The sequence below is a fragment of the Toxotes jaculatrix genome, chromosome 11, assembly GCF_017976425.1.
Source record: "Toxotes jaculatrix isolate fToxJac2 chromosome 11, fToxJac2.pri, whole genome shotgun sequence".
In the NCBI taxonomy this organism is placed as follows: Eukaryota; Metazoa; Chordata; class Actinopteri; family Toxotidae; genus Toxotes; species Toxotes jaculatrix.
This window is the reverse complement of record NC_054404.1, coordinates 18,146,885-18,166,909: the sequence shown is the minus strand read 5'-3', so window position 1 is coordinate 18,166,909 and position 20,025 is coordinate 18,146,885. Positions and strand designations below refer to the sequence as shown.

The 20,025-nt window shown below is 43.5% G+C and overlaps 1 protein-coding gene across 1 annotated transcript in view; it reads right to left on the bottom strand.

Moving 5' to 3' along the window:
• ptk7b (protein tyrosine kinase 7b) overlaps window positions 1-20,025 on the bottom strand; it is a 70,524-nt gene that overhangs the window by 14,444 nt on the left and 36,055 nt on the right. Inside the window, exons 3-5 of the mRNA XM_041049377.1 lie at window positions 7,938-8,234; window positions 1,315-1,417; window positions 885-1,069 (exon numbers count right to left, since the gene is read on the bottom strand). Of these exons, the coding sequence (XP_040905311.1) occupies window positions 885-1,069; window positions 1,315-1,417; window positions 7,938-8,234 (585 nt within the window). The remainder of the gene's footprint in view (window positions 1-884; window positions 1,070-1,314; window positions 1,418-7,937; window positions 8,235-20,025) is intronic.

The following is a 20,025-nucleotide window of genomic DNA, read 5'->3' as shown; positions in this document are numbered from 1 at the left end:
AGCTCATGGAAGTACACTGCCAGTAGCTGTAGTAGGACACGGCTACTGGTTGGTGTGAAAAAGAAAAAGAAAGGCACGCACTCAGAGCACACCTGGCCCACCCAGGAAGTCAGTGGGAAGGCCTCGACTTAAAGAGCTGTGACCGTGCATTGAAAACCTGTCTAAATCTGTCAGCCTTTCCTTAAGGTGAAGCCCTATAGAAGAGCAGAGGGTGGCAACATGGTAACTGGAAACTCAACAATTATCCATTCTTCCCTCACCCAGGTGTTAACCTTGCATGCCTGGGTGTGTGTTGCAGGTGGCTAATTAGAGTGGAACAAGGCATCAGGTTTCTTGCACAGATGTGCTAGCTGTATGTACTGTACAAGCTCTGTGGTGTGCTGACGGGGTAATACACAGGGGCGCACAAACGCAGAGTAAACAACAGAAGTCATGTTGAGAGCCTGCAGAAAAACAAATAGCCTCCCTATTCAACAAAGTGCCTGTGAATGCTCCAGTTACAAAGACAAATCAACAGAACGACGCTGCTGCTGAGGGAGCCGGTGTTATTGTTTGCTTTGTAGATGTTGATGATGTTTCTGTGTGCGTGGGTGGCGGAGGAGGAAGGTGCTAACATACTCTCTGGTAATCACATTAGGAACTCCATCACTTTCTCTCCCTGCTTTCTCTCCCGACTAATGGTCTTTACACCGCCTCCTCTTCACCACACTTCCTTGCAGGTGTGGAAAAGTGGAAACCGATAGCTCAAAATTATTACTTATATGAAAACTAGAACTGAAACAATTAGTCAGGTAATTGGTTAGTTAAATTGACAGAATCCTAAAAACCAAATCGATCATTTATTTGTTGCAGTGGTACTGTCATGCAAAGACATACAAACGCACCTATGATGTTGAGCGTGAAGTTGCTGTTGCTGCAGACGTGCCCGGCTGCATTCTTGGCACAGCAGTAGTACAGGCCGTTGTCGTCCGGACTGGCGCTCTTGAAGGTGAGCGTCCTTTCCTTGTTGTTGATCTGATGGCTCTTCTCCGTCAGCTTCACCCCATCCTTGAACCACTGGCATGTCGGCCTGAGAGGAGGATTAAAGAGGATAGGTGTGAGAGAGGTTTAGGAGAGGAGGATAAAATTGGGGAACAGGGGCAGGATGATTGATGAAGCAAAAGAAAAGATGAGATACAAAGAGGTGTGTGTAAAAAGGCACATGAGGGCATGAGAGAGGCCAACAAGGACAGGAGAAGAGTTTTTCAGAACTGTCCTTAAAATGATCCTTAACCCTGTGAACTCTGAACTCCAGGTGACGGGGAGGAGACTCACCGAGGATGTCCATCAATATGACAGCGCAACGTGACCGGCGTAGAGCTCTCGATCTCTCCCTCTGAGGCGGGCTCCTTCAAAGTCACACCACCACTTTCCAACCCTGCAGAGGAAGGAAAAACAGAGGAGACTGTGAGCAGGAGGAGGGAGGGAGCACAGGAGGACGAGAGGAATAATTGAAGAGAAGGACAGGAGGAAAAATTGAGTTAAGTGGTTGTCCTGTCATCTGTCCTCCCCGGACACACGACAATGCTAATGGGTATGACAGCTCTATGACTCAGGAACAGAGAGACAGAGCAGGGACGTACCACATCACTGGGTCAGCTTACATCAGCATACCGCTGTCCTACACTCACAGGAGCGAGATGGGCCTTTACAGTGTTTTTTATGGACATTTAATGGACAGTCCATTGACTTGCTTTGTTAAAAGGGCTTCTCTGCTGTCAGAGCAGCCCATAAACTAGGACAGAAGGGAAATGGGCAACAGTAAACATGTTTCACTTTTAGCAACAGCTTCCCCCTCTTCATAGTTTGTAAAATGCTTGAGATGTGGTGAGGTGCATTTGCTAAAAAAAAAAAAAAAATCCTAAAAAAAAATCCTTTAAATCTGATCAGTGGTGTCTGCATTGTTGCACCACTGTAAGTGCAAATGCCACAACAAAGTGTCTCACGCAAGTAACACAAATCCTCATCCATGGTGTCTTGAGTGACAGATGAACGCGAGAACAAATGAAGAAAACAGATGGCGGCAGTCGTCCCCTCAATGCATCATGGTGCAGGGAGAAATGAGGGGAACAGTGTGGTTTCACCATTAAAGATCTGACCCAGTAACGCTGGGACATATATCAACGACTTACAGCGTGTCGAGAAATCATCACAGCAGCAAATCACTCCTAAAAGAAGGGTGACATATTTTCATTTTCCAGGGTTTCATTTTTTTTTTTAAATGTCCAAGGTAGACAAGTCCATATATCTCATGATGTACTGAGCCATTTCATCCCCTCCTGCAATAAAACGGACTGTGATGCTTTCTGTAAGCCAAGCCTTTTTGGTGTAGCCAGAAAATTCAGCGTCAGCAATAAATAAAACAAACGCTACATCTGATGTGGCGGAGACAGCACTTATCCCCTGACAGAGTCACGGCCTGCTGCTGAGCTACATGCACACTAAAGTCTACTGGACAAAAAAAGAAATCTGACAGTACCAAAGTCGTCTTCTTCACAGGGTATGGCCTTAGTGTACCTCGTTGGAATTCCCCTTCCCCTGCTGTGAGTGTTGACTGTACACACACTTGGTGTTTACACTGAATGAGAACAAGGGCTAATTGTTATTTATGTGATGATAGACAAGCTGTGGTTGTATGACATGCAGTAACTGTACACGCTGTATGGTTGCTGGGCACATTCATTCATTGACTCAGAGAGCATGTTTGTTTGGGTTGCCCTGGTTTACACATGAGTCCATGGGGGTTTTTGTGCGTATGTATATTGTGAGTGTGTGTGTGTGTGTTAGTGTAAGACATTCCATTATGCTGAGCCCCATTCCTATGGCCTGTGGCTGAACAGTGCGTCTGCATCTCTGCTCCTGTGTGGATCATCTATGAAATATGCATGGCATGAGCCTTCACCTGAGACAGCCACAGAGGGGGTGGGGTGAGGGGAGGACGCAGCAACCCTGTGAGGTCAGAGGGGGCGCTAGAGGAGGCCCTGTCACAGTGAATTACACAGAAACCTGGCAGTTTTCTACCCCGTGGGGGGAAACAGGGCCTACATCCCCCCTCGCTTATATCCCCATCTGAGCCAGGCACTGCTCATTAGCTTCATCCTAACACAGATGCCCCAACAACTGTGATGTGTGTGTGTGTGTGTTACACTGAACAAGTGGGTGTATATGTGTGTGTCAGAGACAAGTGTTTGTGTATGTATGCGGTGGTGAGGAGTGAAACGCAGTTGATGATGTTGTGCCCCTAAGCATGAATACATGTGTGAAAATGTACTCAACTATCTTTGACAGTCCAGCGTAGGATACTAATTGTTTGTGTGTCTCACTCAAGGCCGTTCCAGTCAGTAGCTCCAGTAACTTAGTGAGGAGGAGGAGGAGGTGATGAAGGCCACCCCAGATATGGGGACCTGGGGCCAGATACTCAAAACAGACCTGCTATTAGTAAACTGGAAGGGTAAGGGCCCGACAAAACCAGAAGGAGAAACAGTGAGTCACTGAGGGGGAGGAGGGAGCAAGGGGAAGTCTGATGGAACGGCAAGTATCATCTGCAGCAAGGCTGGCAGTCATGTGAAAATGAAATGGTAGAATTTGTTTTAACCTGTCTGGAGTAACAGGTGGGTGTTTCCACTATCATGTGGTGTCAAACTGTCAATCTCAGGAGATAAGGCTGACATTTAAAGTTAAACTCTGTGCTACATACATAAGAGTCCACGTGTGTTTTTTCAGTTGGCCATAGAGAGCAGAAGAAAAAAAACAAACACACGAACTCTTATGAGTTAACAAACAAACAAAAAACTATGAGGGGGCACAAAGAAGTGGGTAGGTAGCGTGAGAAGAGAGAGAAAGCATGGCAGAACAGTACCGGGCACGCGGCTCGACTGATGAGTGACCTCTAGATGCATGCAGACACTACAACAACGAGCACTTGTCAACACAAACTACCCCGTGACTGTCCAAAATTTCTACCACTCCTAACCTATTTTGTCCTAAAGCAGGTTAAAAACCAGTTCTTGTTATTATTTCATTTCCAGTTTGACCTGGATTTTCTGACAGTCACACATTCTAACACTTTACCCCTGCTCACAGTGCCATTCACAGTTCAGGTTTCTCCAGCTGTCCACTCGACAAACAGAAGGCACTCTTTCATAACCTATTAGTGGCAAATACTTCCCCGTAATCCCTCTCAGAATGTATGACTAAGTGTTGGAGCAGGCCTGCCAGCTAACGCCATAATTAGGGGCATATAATTATTATGTTGGAGGCAGAACAGGAAGCCCTATCAACACAGGGATGATAACAGATGAATTGTGAGGATATTGTCAAGGCAGATGCTTGGACCATTCATCCCTCACTGTGCCAAAAGGCAGCTGTATGTGTGAATGTGTGTGTGTGTGTGTGTCTGTTTCACTCAGTGAGCTTATTTGTTGCCATGGAGAGGGGTTTCTGCAACGGAGAGGCAGGGTGGATTGTGTTATGCAGGGGAGTGCTGGGGGTATGATTTGACTGACAGCACCATATGGGTATGGAAATAACAAAAACATGTGGCAGAGTGGTTTCATATTGTAAACTTTGTTATAAAAAAAAAAAGCCTGAGCTCAGTCCTGGGAAAAGCGTGATGGACCCAGCACACTGCGTTAGATGAGGTGTCAGATTTTATCAGTTGTGGCTGACAGGGGTCAACAGGCCAGGCTGCAAACTACAGCAATTCAGAGAGATGCTGCTGCTGCTGCTGCTGTGACAAGGCAGAGAGAGGAGGAATAAAGGTGAAAAAAAGAGATGCTGACACTGGAGCAAAGTCACTCTGCAGGGGGAGAAGCTGACGGATGGAGCCTGGGTCATTAAGCTTGAGGAGCTGCATTCTGTCAGCTCACAGAAGACAGGGAGAGAAAAAAAAAAAAAACCACAAAGCCATCGACTTGTTGGAATTGTGAGAGAATAAGAAAAGGTGGAGCTGTGCTGGTGATCAGTAAGGATGCTCCACAATGCATCCGCTCAACAAATGTAGGTTAAGGACACAAGCTGTGTGCTTAAACCAAGATGGCGTGTGTGTGTTTAGTTGTGTGCAAGTAGCTCTGTGATTGGAAAGATTAAACAGGGAGGAAAATGAACCTGCCTGCCTCTGTTTCTGCTGTATGTTTCCCTCCTTCCTACAATCTGTGCCAATCAATTTCCAAACACTGTCGGTCTGCATCTTGTTACTGAGAGTCAAGCAAGGACCGACAAAACACACTGACAACGGTGATGCCTGAATCCGACGCCTCTGCTGGACGCGGCCTTGCCATGGATACCCAGTGACCGGGTGGGACAAAAGGATGAGGGGGGGGTTAAAACGTCTATTAGAGAAAACAGAGGGGGGATAATTACTCTGAATAACTCTCAACTGGCAGGATTTGCCCACCCACCATTCAGAGCAAGATAAATTAACTCTGTCTCTGCAGTGGGCGGGAGGGGGAGGGGGAGCAAACTACTCTGGTACAGTCTATGTACAGTACACATATGGCATAACCAAACCCTCCACCCCCCACCCCCCACCCCCAACCACAACCCACATTTACTACTACGCACGCAAACTAGCATACACATGAACGAACCTACATTCAGGATTAATGCCAGAGGGGGTCTTTGCTTTAAAGCTGCGTGCAGCTTTATCGCCCGTTAAACGCATGTTGGGGAAATATGAGAACATCTGTCATAACACGGTCTGATCCACCTAAAGTGATCCAGAGATGACCACACAACCTCCACAGTATGGCAGACAAGTGTGTTGATATACACAGACAGATGGAGCGTACAAAAGTTGTTAAAGATGATTTATTACTAAATGCTACTTTACCTTGTGTGTCTGATTCTGAAATATATGTGCTGTGATATAAATGATGTTGTTTATCCTCTAACAGACGACAGAAGTTCTACTATAGGTGGATTCTTATCTGAAGTCATGTCTGAGGAGTCCACTCGAGCTGCCGTATTCTTATCAAACCGACACAGAGATGACTCATTTTATTTTAAAGACTAATTTACTTAAATCTGCATTAACTGATCTGCTGGCCAACAGTGAAATATCATTACTTTATGAAGCTCACCGGTTAGTCTAACTAATTTTATCTAACTGCTGTTTGGTGCCGGGCAGGTGGAGTAGACTGGGATTATCAGAGGGTTTTTTTTTCTTCTGTGCCTAGAAATGAAACTGTTCATGAGAATCGACCAAAACAATAAAGTGGACACACAGAAAACCAAAAAAGAGCTGAAAGATGATATAAAGCCCCAACTGCAGAACTGATGATAATTATCTGTGGGTTCATCACTATGAGAAACATCTTTTACGTTACACAGTAATTTCATCCTAATATGTTAATATGAAAATATAGATTATTGCAGCTGTAGCATGTTACCTCTCAAACAAGGGCCAAAGAGAAGTCAGATGTTGTTGCGGTGTGTGTATGTCTTGAACTTGGCCCTGATCTTGAAACAGAGTTCGTGATCAAGTCACACCTTGTTACCAGAATACACCTGAAAATATTTTGACACTTTTTCTTTATGTATGGGAGTAATGCACTTCTACACCGATCTAACAGGTACTACCGCTCTTACGTAAACGAGTGCACATATACATTTCCATAGTTAAATGGGCTCAGCAAGAAAAAAAATATTTTAAAAAAATTAATCCGGCACCTTCCTTCCAATAAAAATACGACTCTCTTTTCCAGTGCGTGGGAATGTTAATGACCTGGCAGATAATATGGTTTATTCTGGGTCAGCTCTTAAGAACTGGTGTTTCATGTCTGACTTGTTTTTTTTTTCCTTTTTAATCTGTGGGAGTATGTCAGTTGAGCTTTATTGACACACTAGATCATGTTTAATTGCAACACATAAAAGCAGTTCCCTTCAGATCAGGCGAGGTTTGGAAAACCGATGTGCTTCTTTGGTCTGGAGTTGGTGCTCAGCATCACAGGCCACAAATATCCACTGGTGGAGACACATCATAGAGCTCTGCTCTCTCCCTCCATCTGTCCCTCTCAGTTTATCTCTCAGTTTGCTACTAGGAGGTCTGGACACTCATCTGTTCTTGTAATCAGCCTTTGAACATGTAACAGCACCGCAAAGACAAAACCTCCCAGCTGAAAGTAGCTAGAGAGGACAACATATTCCAGATGGAGCCCCTTTTTCACCCTGCTTTGCTTTTTGTTTTTTTACCGCCAGTCAGTACAAACTCTGTGTTTGTAAAACACAAAGGCTTTTCAGTAACTACTGGTACCTGAGGGCCTTCCACAATACTCGAACAAGGTTGTTATTTATCCCAAACAGGGCTTCGCAGAATTCCCATGGCTTCCTCTGAAACTTAAGAGGGTAATTGAGCTTTGGTTATGGGGCTAAACAACAAAATTAAGATACTGATGTGCCTGCCATTAATGGGGGAAAGAAACATTTAGAATGTGACAGAGTGAAAAACTTGACATGAATAAAAAAGTTGGAGCTAAGAGGGCAGCGTTAATCTGAACCTAAATAATTATATGGCTAGAAGGTAAATTACGCTGTTCAGTAATTTCCAGACAAAAGCCTTTTGAGAGTATATGGGAAAAGAGAGTGTTACACAACGCAGGGGGGGAAAAAAAGATACAAGCAACAAGAAACACATGCTTGGTGGCACACATATCCAGTTTCCTTTGGAGAGAGGGAGATGAAGCCACAAAGAGCAAGGCAACAAGGTGGAAACATTCCTTCAGCTCATACTACCTGTCATCTTATACTCTGACTTTTGTTTTGCTTTTTTGATCCAGAAACTGGACGCACACCCTTGCTGCCATTATGAAACCCTGTCAGCCTGGCAATTTTCACTCAGGAAATCAGAGCTTTATTGGAATGAGGGTGAGAGTGAAAGGGGCTCGAAAGGAAACACTCACACTTGATATTGAAGGAGGCGTTGGTGGAGTGGAGCGTCTCTCCTGTGACTGTGTTTTGTGCGACGCACTCAAAGTTTCCTGCGTCCAGCCGCCGGTCCACGGCGATGAACTTGAGGTTGCTGCCTTCTTGGTAGCGCCTCTCGCTGCCTTCCAGGGGCTGGCCGTTGTGAAGCCAGCTGTAAGTGATGTCGGCCGGATCGCTGACCTCGCAGCGTAGCATGGCGCTGCGGCCGTGCAATGCATCCTGGGACTTGGGCTCCTTGGTGAACTGGATGGCAGCAGCCTGGATGGACAGAACTGGAAAGGAAAAAAAAAGAAAGAGAGAAAGTAAATGACAGAGGATTAGAATGGAGCTGCTGTTAACGTTTTACTGCTTTTTCCGTTCATTAAGTGTACGCCATAGCGACCACTTAGCCTCATGGAGGAATGTGATGTTTAGACAACACTGGCTAACTGTGAATTATTTTGTCGTAAAATTATCAGACCTAACGCGGAGAAAATGCTTTTTCCTGTTAGCAAGCCTGTGACGTGAGCGCCTGATGTGCCATCAGCTCAGTGAGACACGCGTCTTAAAACAAGACGTGATGATCCTCACACACACTTAAATCTTTTATTCCCCCACATGATACTGTGCACAAGCTTTGTGTGTGTGAGACATGTTTTCTGCTCCAGTTACCCAAATGTCACTGGAGGAAATGGGTGGAGTGTGACTTGCACTAAACACAGAAAGAATGTGACTCAATTTCAATTACCACACAGTCACAGTGATTTTGATAAACAATGTGTTTGTAACGTAAGAGATCAGGGTATGTTAGAAGCAAAGATGGAGGGAAGACAGTGGAAAGTAAACAGAAACAGAAGAGTGGAGTCACAGAGACATTAGCTAGAGGTGCATGTGCATCTCTCCTCAGTTTGTTCTTGGTTCCACATCACAAGCATCTTCCAGTTTGTGTGTTCCCATTTTTTAATACCAGTCATTAGGAAACCACAGCTTGAATGAGCATGTGGTAGCAGCGTAGTGGTCAACATCCATCAGCTCAACAATTCATCTTCATATTCTCTGTTTTTACACGCTCTCACAGATCAACAAACACCAATACTATCGTTGCACAGTGGCCAGTTTTTACACAAACTTATTCTAGCTCACAGTAAAATGGAAAGTCAACCATCTCCACCTGATAATTCTTTCGTCTGCCTCCTGCAGAAGAACCGAACAACAACAACACACTGTAGGTGGTTTTTATTTCAGTTCAGTTGAAGCAGTCCTCGTGATTGCTGCTAATTAGAAAAATCTTGGTGAGACACTGGAAGGAGCCTGATTGGCTGTTTCTAATTTAAACTCAACATCTGCTCCAGCTGCACGCTGCCTTCCTGTTTGCACAACTACCACAATAACTACTCATCACCATAGTTTATCAAGGCAGGCCCTCGTCTGCACAATGTTATCACACCTGATGTCAGGGTTTGTTAACATAAGGAATGGTCCGCCCCCAGATTCGATTAAGCGTACCTGCACCTGTGAGACAGTTTGTGCGCTGGTGGTGTGTGTCTTCATGGCCTCTGGCAGGACCGGAGCCAAGTAAAAAGGAGATCTTTCAATAATGTTTAATCAAGAAGCCGGTTGAAGATGAGCCAAGGTAACCCCCCCCCCCGCCCCACCCCATCTTTGACCCTCATCATCCCACCGCTCCTGTCCTTCTGCTGCCTGTCCGTCTCTTCATCAGGCTCACCTTTGTCTCAGCTGCAGGTGGCTGGAGCTGACAGACGGGCAGGTAAAAAGAAAGATGCAGCAAAAGGCAGAGAGGGAGGTCAAACAAGACATATGGACAGGCTGAGTGGGACATAAATAATCACATTTGCCCTTAATGCCTTCTTACCTTAAATTTCACAGTCTAGAGGAAATGACATGAACCTTTTCAAAAAATAAAAAAAAGTGTGTGGGATTGAGATGTGGACCATCTTCAGTCAAAATCCAGAGATAACATTTACTGTTTTATGCAAGGTGTGCAAATCCATCTAACTCAGCTTTAAATCACCAGGAAGTGTTGGAGATAAGCAATTTGGATTCATATACTGTGCCACAATAAAAGAGGAATGTCTGGTGTGTTCTTGGCTGCTTCTGCACATAAAAGGTTACAGCAAACGTAAACACCTCCGACACTGATAAAACCATCAGTGTTCTCACTGCATGGCCTCTTGCTCAGCAGCAGTTTAAGTTATCCTGATAAGAAAATAGCTAAAAAAAAACTCCTTTGTTTAAGGACACAATAGCAAGACGAGGACAGCAATCACCATTTAACATTTTCCTACAATCAATCCAGACATATCCCACGAGGCACAGCTGCAGTTGCATGTTTGCATTAAAAAAATCAAATAGTGTAGAAGAAGACATACTCAGTATTTTGAACAACACACAAAGAAACCCGTCCCTTTGAGGCTCACTCTGACAAGATCACTGTATTTGAAAGGACGCTGGAGTGAGCTGAGAGGGTGATGAGGCAAAAGTTGATTGAAAGAGAGGATTTTTTCTGACAGCTACGAAAATAACTGATCAAAGGAGTCAGCGAAAGTACTTTTCTAAAGCCCAAAGAAAAATAAATGAGCACGTTGGACCTTCACCACCTCTGCTGCCAAACATCTGTCACCCTTTCTTGAGAATGTCCTGCTGGGCCTTTGCGCTGACTGTTCCTTACAAACCACTCCCTTTGGATCTACATATTTATCTGCACACACATTAGATTCTCAGCTTTGGTTACACTTCTGTTGACTGGTTAAAACAGCTAGGACAAGAGAAAATGTTATTATTTTCAGTCCATCGCAGTTTTGTTTTGAATTTCACACCAGGCCTGGCAGCCAAGGCGGTCGATGGCTTCTTTGGGGAATCAAGGTTGTTTTTTTGTTTTTTTCCTCATAGAGACACAGTATTAGAGGTCACAGCCCAGTGGTCTTTCTTTAAGATGTGAACACACTGTGGGAGAGAAATTTACAGGCTCCTGGAGCCACACTTGCTGCCAGCTGATTGGCTTTTACTTCACTTGGAATAAAGTTTCACCTCTTAACCTCGATTTGTGCCATTTCAGCTGAACTGGCAACCAACTCACTTCATTTCCACACACAGATTTTATGTCTAATTGCAGCTTTGTTTATTCATATTTTCTTTTGATGCTCTGGCTCAACATAGAGTGATGGTCTTGCAAACTGAAGGTGTTCACAAACAGTTAAAAGACAAAAAATTAACACTCTTCCAATTATTTCTTTATTTTCAACATGGAACAAACCTAATCGAAAGGCTGACCACTTAGAAAATATTGGTAAATGAAAGTAATGGTAATGGCGACTAAAGTGAAATTAAACAAAAACTGATTGAAAAAACTGAAAAGGGAGAAAAAAGGAAAAAAGGGGAAAAAAGATTTTTGAATGTCTCTCATCTAACATCTCTTTTCTTTATCTTTTAATCAAAGCACATCTAGCTGGGCTGAGCAGATGCTCAGAGGTCCATAAGACGTTCCCATGTTCTCAGAGAGATACCCACCCTGTTTATTTAAAGTATAAGTGCCCTGTTCCATTTGTAATGTTTCCCTCAGAGTTTATTTAAACAGATGTTGGATGTCTTTGCTCGTTTCGGCTGAAGAAGCTGCACTTCTGTACAGTGTATGATATTATACCGATCCTGTGTTGGAATTTCAAACTCTGATCTTAAATCTGAGAAAGACTTAAAGGAACCTTCGGGAACCAAGTGGAACCAAAGAGAGTCAATGTTTCTTCACAAACAGGGACTTGTGACAGGTCTGGACTGAAGGATAGAGGCAGCTAGCATAGCTAGCATAAAGATTCCTACAGAAGATCCATAAAATGTATTCATATCTTTCCAAGCCTGAGGGGTGCTGTGAATTAAATAGGTGCCTGATGCTGAGGGTGGTACAGTTATGTTGTTACTTAATGGTAGAGAGGCCAGGGAGGTGGGAGAGCAAAGCTGTTCTTCAATATCCGTCCAGTCATCAACTGCATTCCAACTAATCTATTCAGACCATTTGTCTGGACGGCCGAGTGAGTAAAAAAATGATGACTGACATACTTTGAATTATTTATTGAGCAAAAATACCAAACATCAGCTTCTCAAATGTGAGAATTATCTGCTTTCCTCTAAATCATATCAGTGTTAATTAAAAATATTTGGACTGTCAAACAAGCAACTTTAAGATTTCACACTGGCTCAAGGACATGTTTCACTATTTTCAGCCATTTTGAAACCAAACAATTCATCTATGAATAGAAACAAATAATCGAGAGATTTACTGATTATGGCATAATAGTTAGCCCTAGTCCATAAATCATTCTTTCTTCATGTGAGCTGAGCTCGCAGAGAGATTGCTCCACATGATTTATTGCACCAAGGATTGTTACAACTCCTCTTCTGTATAACCAAATGGTCTCTAACAATTCCCTGAAGAGGCTGTGAATTTGTTCCATCTGTGTAAAAGTGGGATAAAAGGCAGCAGATGGGTTGGAAACACCAGCGGAGTCATCCCCAACATGCACCTCAAACAATCCATCAAGTAATGTTCACAGACTTCGCTCGGCCTCCGTGCCAAGCTTACAGCTGGGGTGTGGGGTAGTGTGCCAGCTTCCATCACACTGAGCCTCCTCTGTGCGCTGATGTTACGAGCTCTGGTGGAGACACGGCGGAGGAGCTGTGGCATGCAGCTGATGGTTTCATCTGAGATGCACGCTGACATATAGTGTGAGTTTTTGTATATGTGCGTGCGTGTTTGGATCTCTGCAGGGAGGGGAATGACTTCCGGGAAAAGTCCCAGCAGAGACAGTGGAGGCAGATAAGGTGTTTTCACATACCACAAGATGACAGACAAGAGAGAGGGGAGGGCAGAGTGAGGCACAGTCTGTCACATCTGAGGAAGTCTGCCAAGTTTACTGTACTGTTCAAACAGGGAAGGCACCGTGACCTACATCTCTCCAACACACTGCAGCCCTGCCTCTCTAACACTCCTATAAACAGACACACAAAAACAGACAAGAAAACAACACACACACACACACACACACACACACACACATTCCCTCTACCACCATCATAAACTCACTCAGCATCACAAATTCTACTAAAGATGTATCTGTCTGAGCAAATCAATGCTTTTCCATTGAGCTGCACAAGAGCTGAAGGGAAAGAAGTGCTTGGATCTGCACACAGTGACATTTCACAGAGATAAGCGGGGCAAATGCTATCCAAACTCCCACTGAGGGCACTTCAAAGTGAGATTGGTTGAAAGTGACAGTTATAGATAAAGAGGAAACAAACAGAGAAAACTGTCAACAGAGGGAAGGGAATGTTCTTATGGCAAAAACCCTCCAACACAAAGATTCATTCAAAGGTGAATGTTAAACTGACAAATCCTTTCTACAACAACACTAACTGTGGCACAGAGAAATACACTGAAGTAGAATAAATCATTAAAGATGCCACGTGGAGTTTTTTTTAACCACCAGTATCTCTGTGGTGCAACACTCCTTTTATGCTGTTCTATGGACCAACAGCTGGGGCCGTAATACACAAAGAGATGCAGGAATAATGAAGCAGTGATGAAGAAGACTGCAAGCTAGCAAACATGTATGTAAGCAATTGTTGTGTTCTGGTAAGAAACACTGCAAGAAAACTGTATGTTTTAAAACTAACATTATGATGGTCATATTTTCAGACTGATTACTTTGCCTGACGAACAAAAGGTCTTTAAAAAGGTGTAAAACAGAGAAAAGCAACAAATCATCACATTTTATAGGCTGGATAAGTTGCTGTCAATCAACTAATCATGTAATTGTTTCAGCACTATTTAAACATACATTTTTTTTTTAAACCTCTTTATGAGTGTGAAAGTATTTGATGTCTTGATAAATCAAAGCTGGAGAAAACTGTTACTCTCTCTTTCTTCATAGAGTCTCTCTCTTTTTCTCTTTCATCACAGATTAAGGAAAACTGAAAACAATACGAGTCCTGGCTCTGATTCCAATCAATATGCACTTAACGGGAAAAGCTTACTACGGACACACTAATGCACTCAAACGAGCAGCGATGAAATATTAATAACTCTACATCTTCAAAATAGTTTGAGTTTCCCTGAATTTCAATCTAAGTATCTGGAAATAAGTTGGAAGAGACAGAAAGTAGGTTAAAGATGGAGTGGGAAAGTGCTGAGAGGGGTAAAATATCTGCACACGGGGATTCTCCTCCTCAACTTGCCGCACTGTCGACCCCATTAAGCCTGGCTCGGCTGTCAGGGCTGTCAGGTGGAAGTCGCCTTTAAGTCGGCCTGACAGCCAGAACCCACCATAATGGGCTCATCAGCAGCCCATGCCTCCCTTCTCGCTTTCTCAACTTTGTCTGCTGGCAGAGGCGGGCAGAGATGGCCGAGCTGAATCGTACTTCACTAACAACTACACTGTATCACCGTATCCGCTCAGGTCAGAGTGAAAGACACAGACCTGGGGTCAAAGAAAGAGGGTTTATGGGTCAGCTTGGACAGGGAGACAGAGAGTGGGTGGGCTGTCCAGGTATAGTAAAGTAAAGTCGACCAATTTTAGCTTCTAACCATCTGCCCCTCCTTGCCCTGCTCTCTCTCTCTCTCACAAACACACTGATAACAGACTCGTCCGTCATGGTTGGAATTTGGTTTGTGCACGAGAGCGTGCTGTGTGTATGTACCGGGACTGATGTGTGTGTGAATAATCTACGGACATTAACAATGAAATCAATATTGCAGTTAAACAGCTAGCCTGAAAATCAATATTGGTGTTAACAGACAGTACACACAGGCTTTCACTGTGCAGTCAGAAGTTGCATTTTAAAAACTATGACTGTATTTTTATAAATGTCTATGGGACTTAAAATGAAAACCTTTATTCCTTAAGATAAACAGTGGCATCAAAGATTACTTTATCTTATCAGTGAAGAACTTGTAATCAGGACTGTGTGTCTCCACCAGGTCATCACACGCCACAATGTTATCTCTGAAACTTTCCCTAAACGGACTGCTGCAGGGCGACGACAACCAGGGATGACACACAGCACCGAGGCTGCAAGAGGTTAAAGGGAGACGCCAGCACATGCACAGACACAAACAGCAGCACCCACAAACACTTGGCACCAGGCACGCCTGCTGTGGGAGCTCAAATAGCCCCTATGTGTGTGTGTGTGTGGTTTAACAGCCTCTCAGTGGACCGTGTCGAAGAGAGGCAGCTGCCCTGAAATGTTTTAGAGTGACAGGACAGCAGAACGAGGAATCTTGGGAGTCACGGTGATGAACGTTGCTGACAGGGCGTGAGACAGTGACGGGAACGTTCAGCAAGGCTGCCGTTAGATGTTTATCTCAACAACGCCTCGGCCTCAGTGACATCAAGTTCCAGATGTCCATCAAATACTTTGTTAACATATTCAGGAGTTTAAAGTCTGTAATCCATGAAAACAGCACCATCCGATGAAGACACGACTGCCATCCATGATCACTTTATTTTAATTACTCTCTCCTCTCCCCAAGTGCAGAATCTGCATAACCCAATTAAGGATAAGAGCAGCAAGACTCCAGATAACATCAGCCCTCTTAAGTCAAACTGCACACTCTGACAACAAACAGTGCAACTTCAAAAGAGTATCAAAAAAAAATCCCAAAAAACAATTAGAGCGCCTCTGATCAGATCAATTATTAACAACTCCAAGAGTTCACATAAGATATGAAAGAGTCTGAATGAAATATCTTATTTAGTGAACGTCAATCAGAAGGTCAGACGAGGGCCTGCACAATTAATACAGACAGGAAAAACATGTCATCAATTTTTCAACACACAAAGGATGGGTAGGCAGGGAGCGCTGATGCAAACCACTCTCTCTTTAAAAGCATCTATTTTAGCAGCTGCTGGAACATCAGCTCTGTCTTGCTCACAGGGTTGATGATGGCTCTTTACCTTGTAGGATACATAAGTCTACTGCCCTCCAGTCAGCTTTGTGAGGAAAAGATTTAAAATCCTCATAATTAGGCTACATAATGAGGTGAGAAGAAAAAAAAAAACATAAGAATATTATTATTTCAAGCAGTTTAGCAACCGGCTGCTTCACTGGAATGTCAAGCTAACAAGATTAGCTTCTCTACCAGGATAGATGTCAGAGCAATGGAGGGAAAAGAAAAGTCCTCAGTGTCAGGATGTTTTCTTAGCATCATACAGTTCTGAGAAGCATTAAGCAACGTTAAGCATTAAGTTGTTACTGATCAGATCCTTTGTCTTGTCTGCGTATTCTTTGATCAGACTATTCCTGATCTAACCCATGTTAATAGTAAACACATTTGATTATGAAAATTAAAATTGGATTTTGAAAAAAAAAAAAAAAGTGTCTGTCTGCAGGACAGGAGTCACACTGCGTCACTTTCACTAACTGAAAATAAAATGTAGGTCAAGGCAAAATTGTGGAACCATGAGATAAAGTTGTATGCAAACTATGAGAGCTAAAGTTAGCCTGCGAGTCCAGCACTCATTAAGTCTCTCATTTGCTGTTATGGACATAATGCACGAAGGCAGATACTTGAATGCTTCCAACCTACGTGTTTTTGTTTTTTAGAAAGAATAACAGTGTCTTTTTGGAAACACTACTGTACAGCACCTCTTTGTTTTCCATGTACTCTTTATAATTAGTAACTTTATGAAATCCAAATACTTTTAATGTTGATTTAATTTACGCATCTTTAGGAAGTCAAAACAGAGCTGACAGCTTAGCATGACTGTCATGTTGGCATTTGCACGGAGGGGCTGATAACAATCTGTCACAGTGAACGCGTGTTTTTAAAAGCTGACGAAAAACCTGAGATGAAAAACTGTGATAGAATCATCCACAGTTGTGTGTTTGTGGACCGAGACGTCAGGGGAGATAAATTGGAGTGGGGAATGAAGGGCAAAGTCACGGGAAGCTCCGGAGCCTACTGAAAGAGCTTTCATGGCCTGTCAACAAATTACTGGATGTGTGTGCATGTGTGTGTGTGCGTACGTGTGTGTGTGTGTGTGTGTGTGTGTGTGTGTGTGTGTGTGTGTGTTTCTCTGAGTTTTCCGCTGACTGAGTTGCCTCCCCTGGCTGTCTCCTAGAAAACTGGTTGGCAGAAGATCTTTCTTCAAACTGACAGGGTTTATGGTCTCATAAACAGAGTGGAAAAACCCAAAAGAGCAAAAAAAACAGGTAAGGCTGCTGTAAGGATGATGAACTGAGTTCTGATTTATTAAGACTGTGATATGATGACAAAACACAGCTTAAATTCCAACTACGACAAAGAAAAATATAGAGATAAAGGTGTTAATGACAAGTGTGCATGAGCGAGTGTCTCAGAGAAACACATGCACGCATCATGGTCTGGAAATTAACTTATTTTGTGTCGTTAAAAGTGTAACAAAGGTCATAATAACTAAATGTTTGGTCATTAAACAAAGCACAGTTCACAGAAAAGTAAGAGCTAATCTCATGCTGATGTCAAACTGAGTTTATTTTACTAAAAGTGCATTTTCATGCTTCACTGGTCTCCTGGTCAGTATTTTCAACAATGCTGTGTGTCAGCAATAGTTTGGTATTTCCAACGTGAATTACACAGAGAACTCACCAGTGCGTGAAGCTGAAATCGTGCCCAAACAAAGAGGTCAGGTTGCTTTATTTAGCTTGACAGCGGAGACGTTAAACAGGACGGCGTCAGGCCAGGTACAATGTCTCCGTCAAGCTATTGTAATGGGAAGTGACAGTTTGCTTCACAACAGACTGAGCTCATTATTGACCTCTGTTGGCTTTTCAAGACTTAGTCTCAACTAGGTGACTTTGTCCTGTTCATGCAGGGAAATCAAGGTGCAATAACAGAGGACGTTCATATATTGAATCCCAAACTAGTTGAGGGTTGACACTAACAACTGCTTTTAATTAATGACTAATCTCACTGATTTGATTAAATGATTAATCATTTACTGAAAGATGATGCCTTCAAATTGCTTATTCTGTCCAGCCAACAGTCCAAACCCCCGAAATATTCAATTCACGTTATTACAACAGACAAATCCTCACATTTGAGAAGCTGGAACTTGCAGATGTTTTGCATTTATGCTTTATAAATAACTTAAGAGAACAGTTTGATGTTCAGGGAAGAAATTATTTCCTCTCTTGTTGAGAGTTAGGTGAGAAAATCAATACTACTCTCATACCTAGATGCTAAATATGAAGCTACAGCCAGCAGCCGGCTGGCTCAGCTTAGTATAAACTCTGGAGACGGGGGGGAAACCGCTAGTCTGTCTTTGTTCAAATGCACTATTTCAACCTCAGCCATTACAGAGGCACCCGCCCTCTATCACGCTGAAACGGATCAAAGTCATACGAAAGAACGAGTCCCTGCTGTCACTTTCCATTACGTCCAAAAATCTGACCTCAGGTAGTATTTTATTCTCTGTGGGGCATACATCAGCTGAACACATCTCTGTGTTCATTCTGCTGCTTCTAATTGAAAACCGTGTTCAAAGCAGCGGAGCCGGGCTGCCTTTTTACCACTGACACTGGTATGCACACCCTCCACCTTAATTCAATCGCTGCTCTTATTGTACCAGGTAATTGCACTGTGGAGGGGTGGCATTCTGCAGAGGGACCTGCTCCCGTGCAAAGAGAGGACCAGGCTCATTATAACAAACCTCGCTGAGATCACTATCAGTTTATTCCTGCTTCTCTCCGTCTTACCGCTGACAGTGGGGAGCGAGCTTTGCAGCAAATAAGACAAAGACCCCATCCCCACCTTATTACCAGGAAACATTGGCATGGCAACAGGCGTGCAACCTCTCCAGGTGGACAAGACTACTCCATCATTTTACTTCACTCCTTCCTCAAACAGCAGCATCAGTCATCAACATCTCAGCTGAGTTTCCAGTGTAATCCCATTTTGACAACTAACTTTTAAAATTAGCTCCTCCATCACCAACATGATACTGATAGCATCATAGCATCATTTTTTTGGATGGCAGAAATTCATTTTCCTCACAAAACTACCTGACATGACATTTTAAAACAGGTATGTCACCTCTCCTATGCCGGTATGAAATGCTCTCTCATCCCTCCTGATGAGCCGCTGCTTGCCAGCACACCTCTGCCTTTGAAATAAAAAGAAGTGCTCCATATGGTCTCCATGGCAGGAAAAATAATAAAAACACTCATGTAACAGTGTGAGTGGGGGGTGTGGGTTGAGGTGTCAGCCATAAATCTCTTAATAAGCACACCAGGAGGCGGTCAACAGCATCAAAGTGTTGGCTAGGCCCCACCCAAACAATGCTCCGAGTGCATTTTAATAGGCCACCCATCCTAAGCTATTACTGCCTCATTATTAGTCGTACTAGGAGGCCTGCAGCAGGCTTCAGGCTGGGACTGAGGACTGGGACTAGTTTAGTCCCTGAGGAGCACTCGAAGGGCTCTCCATGATACTGCCATCAGGGAAAAGATACATAATAATAATAGCTCAGCGCTCAAGTAGGAGAAATACACTCAACTGAATCATTTTACATCAGGTAACTGGTTTTGGAAATAAGTGCTTGAGCTGCTTTTTGAAATAGCTCAAAAATACAGAAAGCTCTGTTCACAAAAATCTACTTTATAACATATTTTTTTACACTTAAAATTACTTTTTTTTTGTTCCAATTTAATGTGACCAACTGGTGGAAGTAGATGTCTCTGCATCAAAGGCCTGGCTCTCTTGTTTTTCCTCATGGCTGAGGTTGTCTAACTTTAACACAGACCACTGCCATGGCATCACAATGTCACGCTCCTCGTTGTTATCGTGTGATGTGTAATTGGCAGTTCACGGAGAGTGATCTGCTTGCTTTAAGACAGATGGAGCTCCAGCACATGAAGAAGATATGAGCCACGTCGCTCATCAAACCCCCACCCACCCCCGCCCCACCCTGTTCTGTCCTTCTACACCAGGCTTCATAACTGTCATGCTGTATCTAAAATAGAGACATGTGAGCGTGGCCAGCTCTCACCAATTTTCAACACCCACTCATAAAAGGCCGACTGTTGAAACACAGG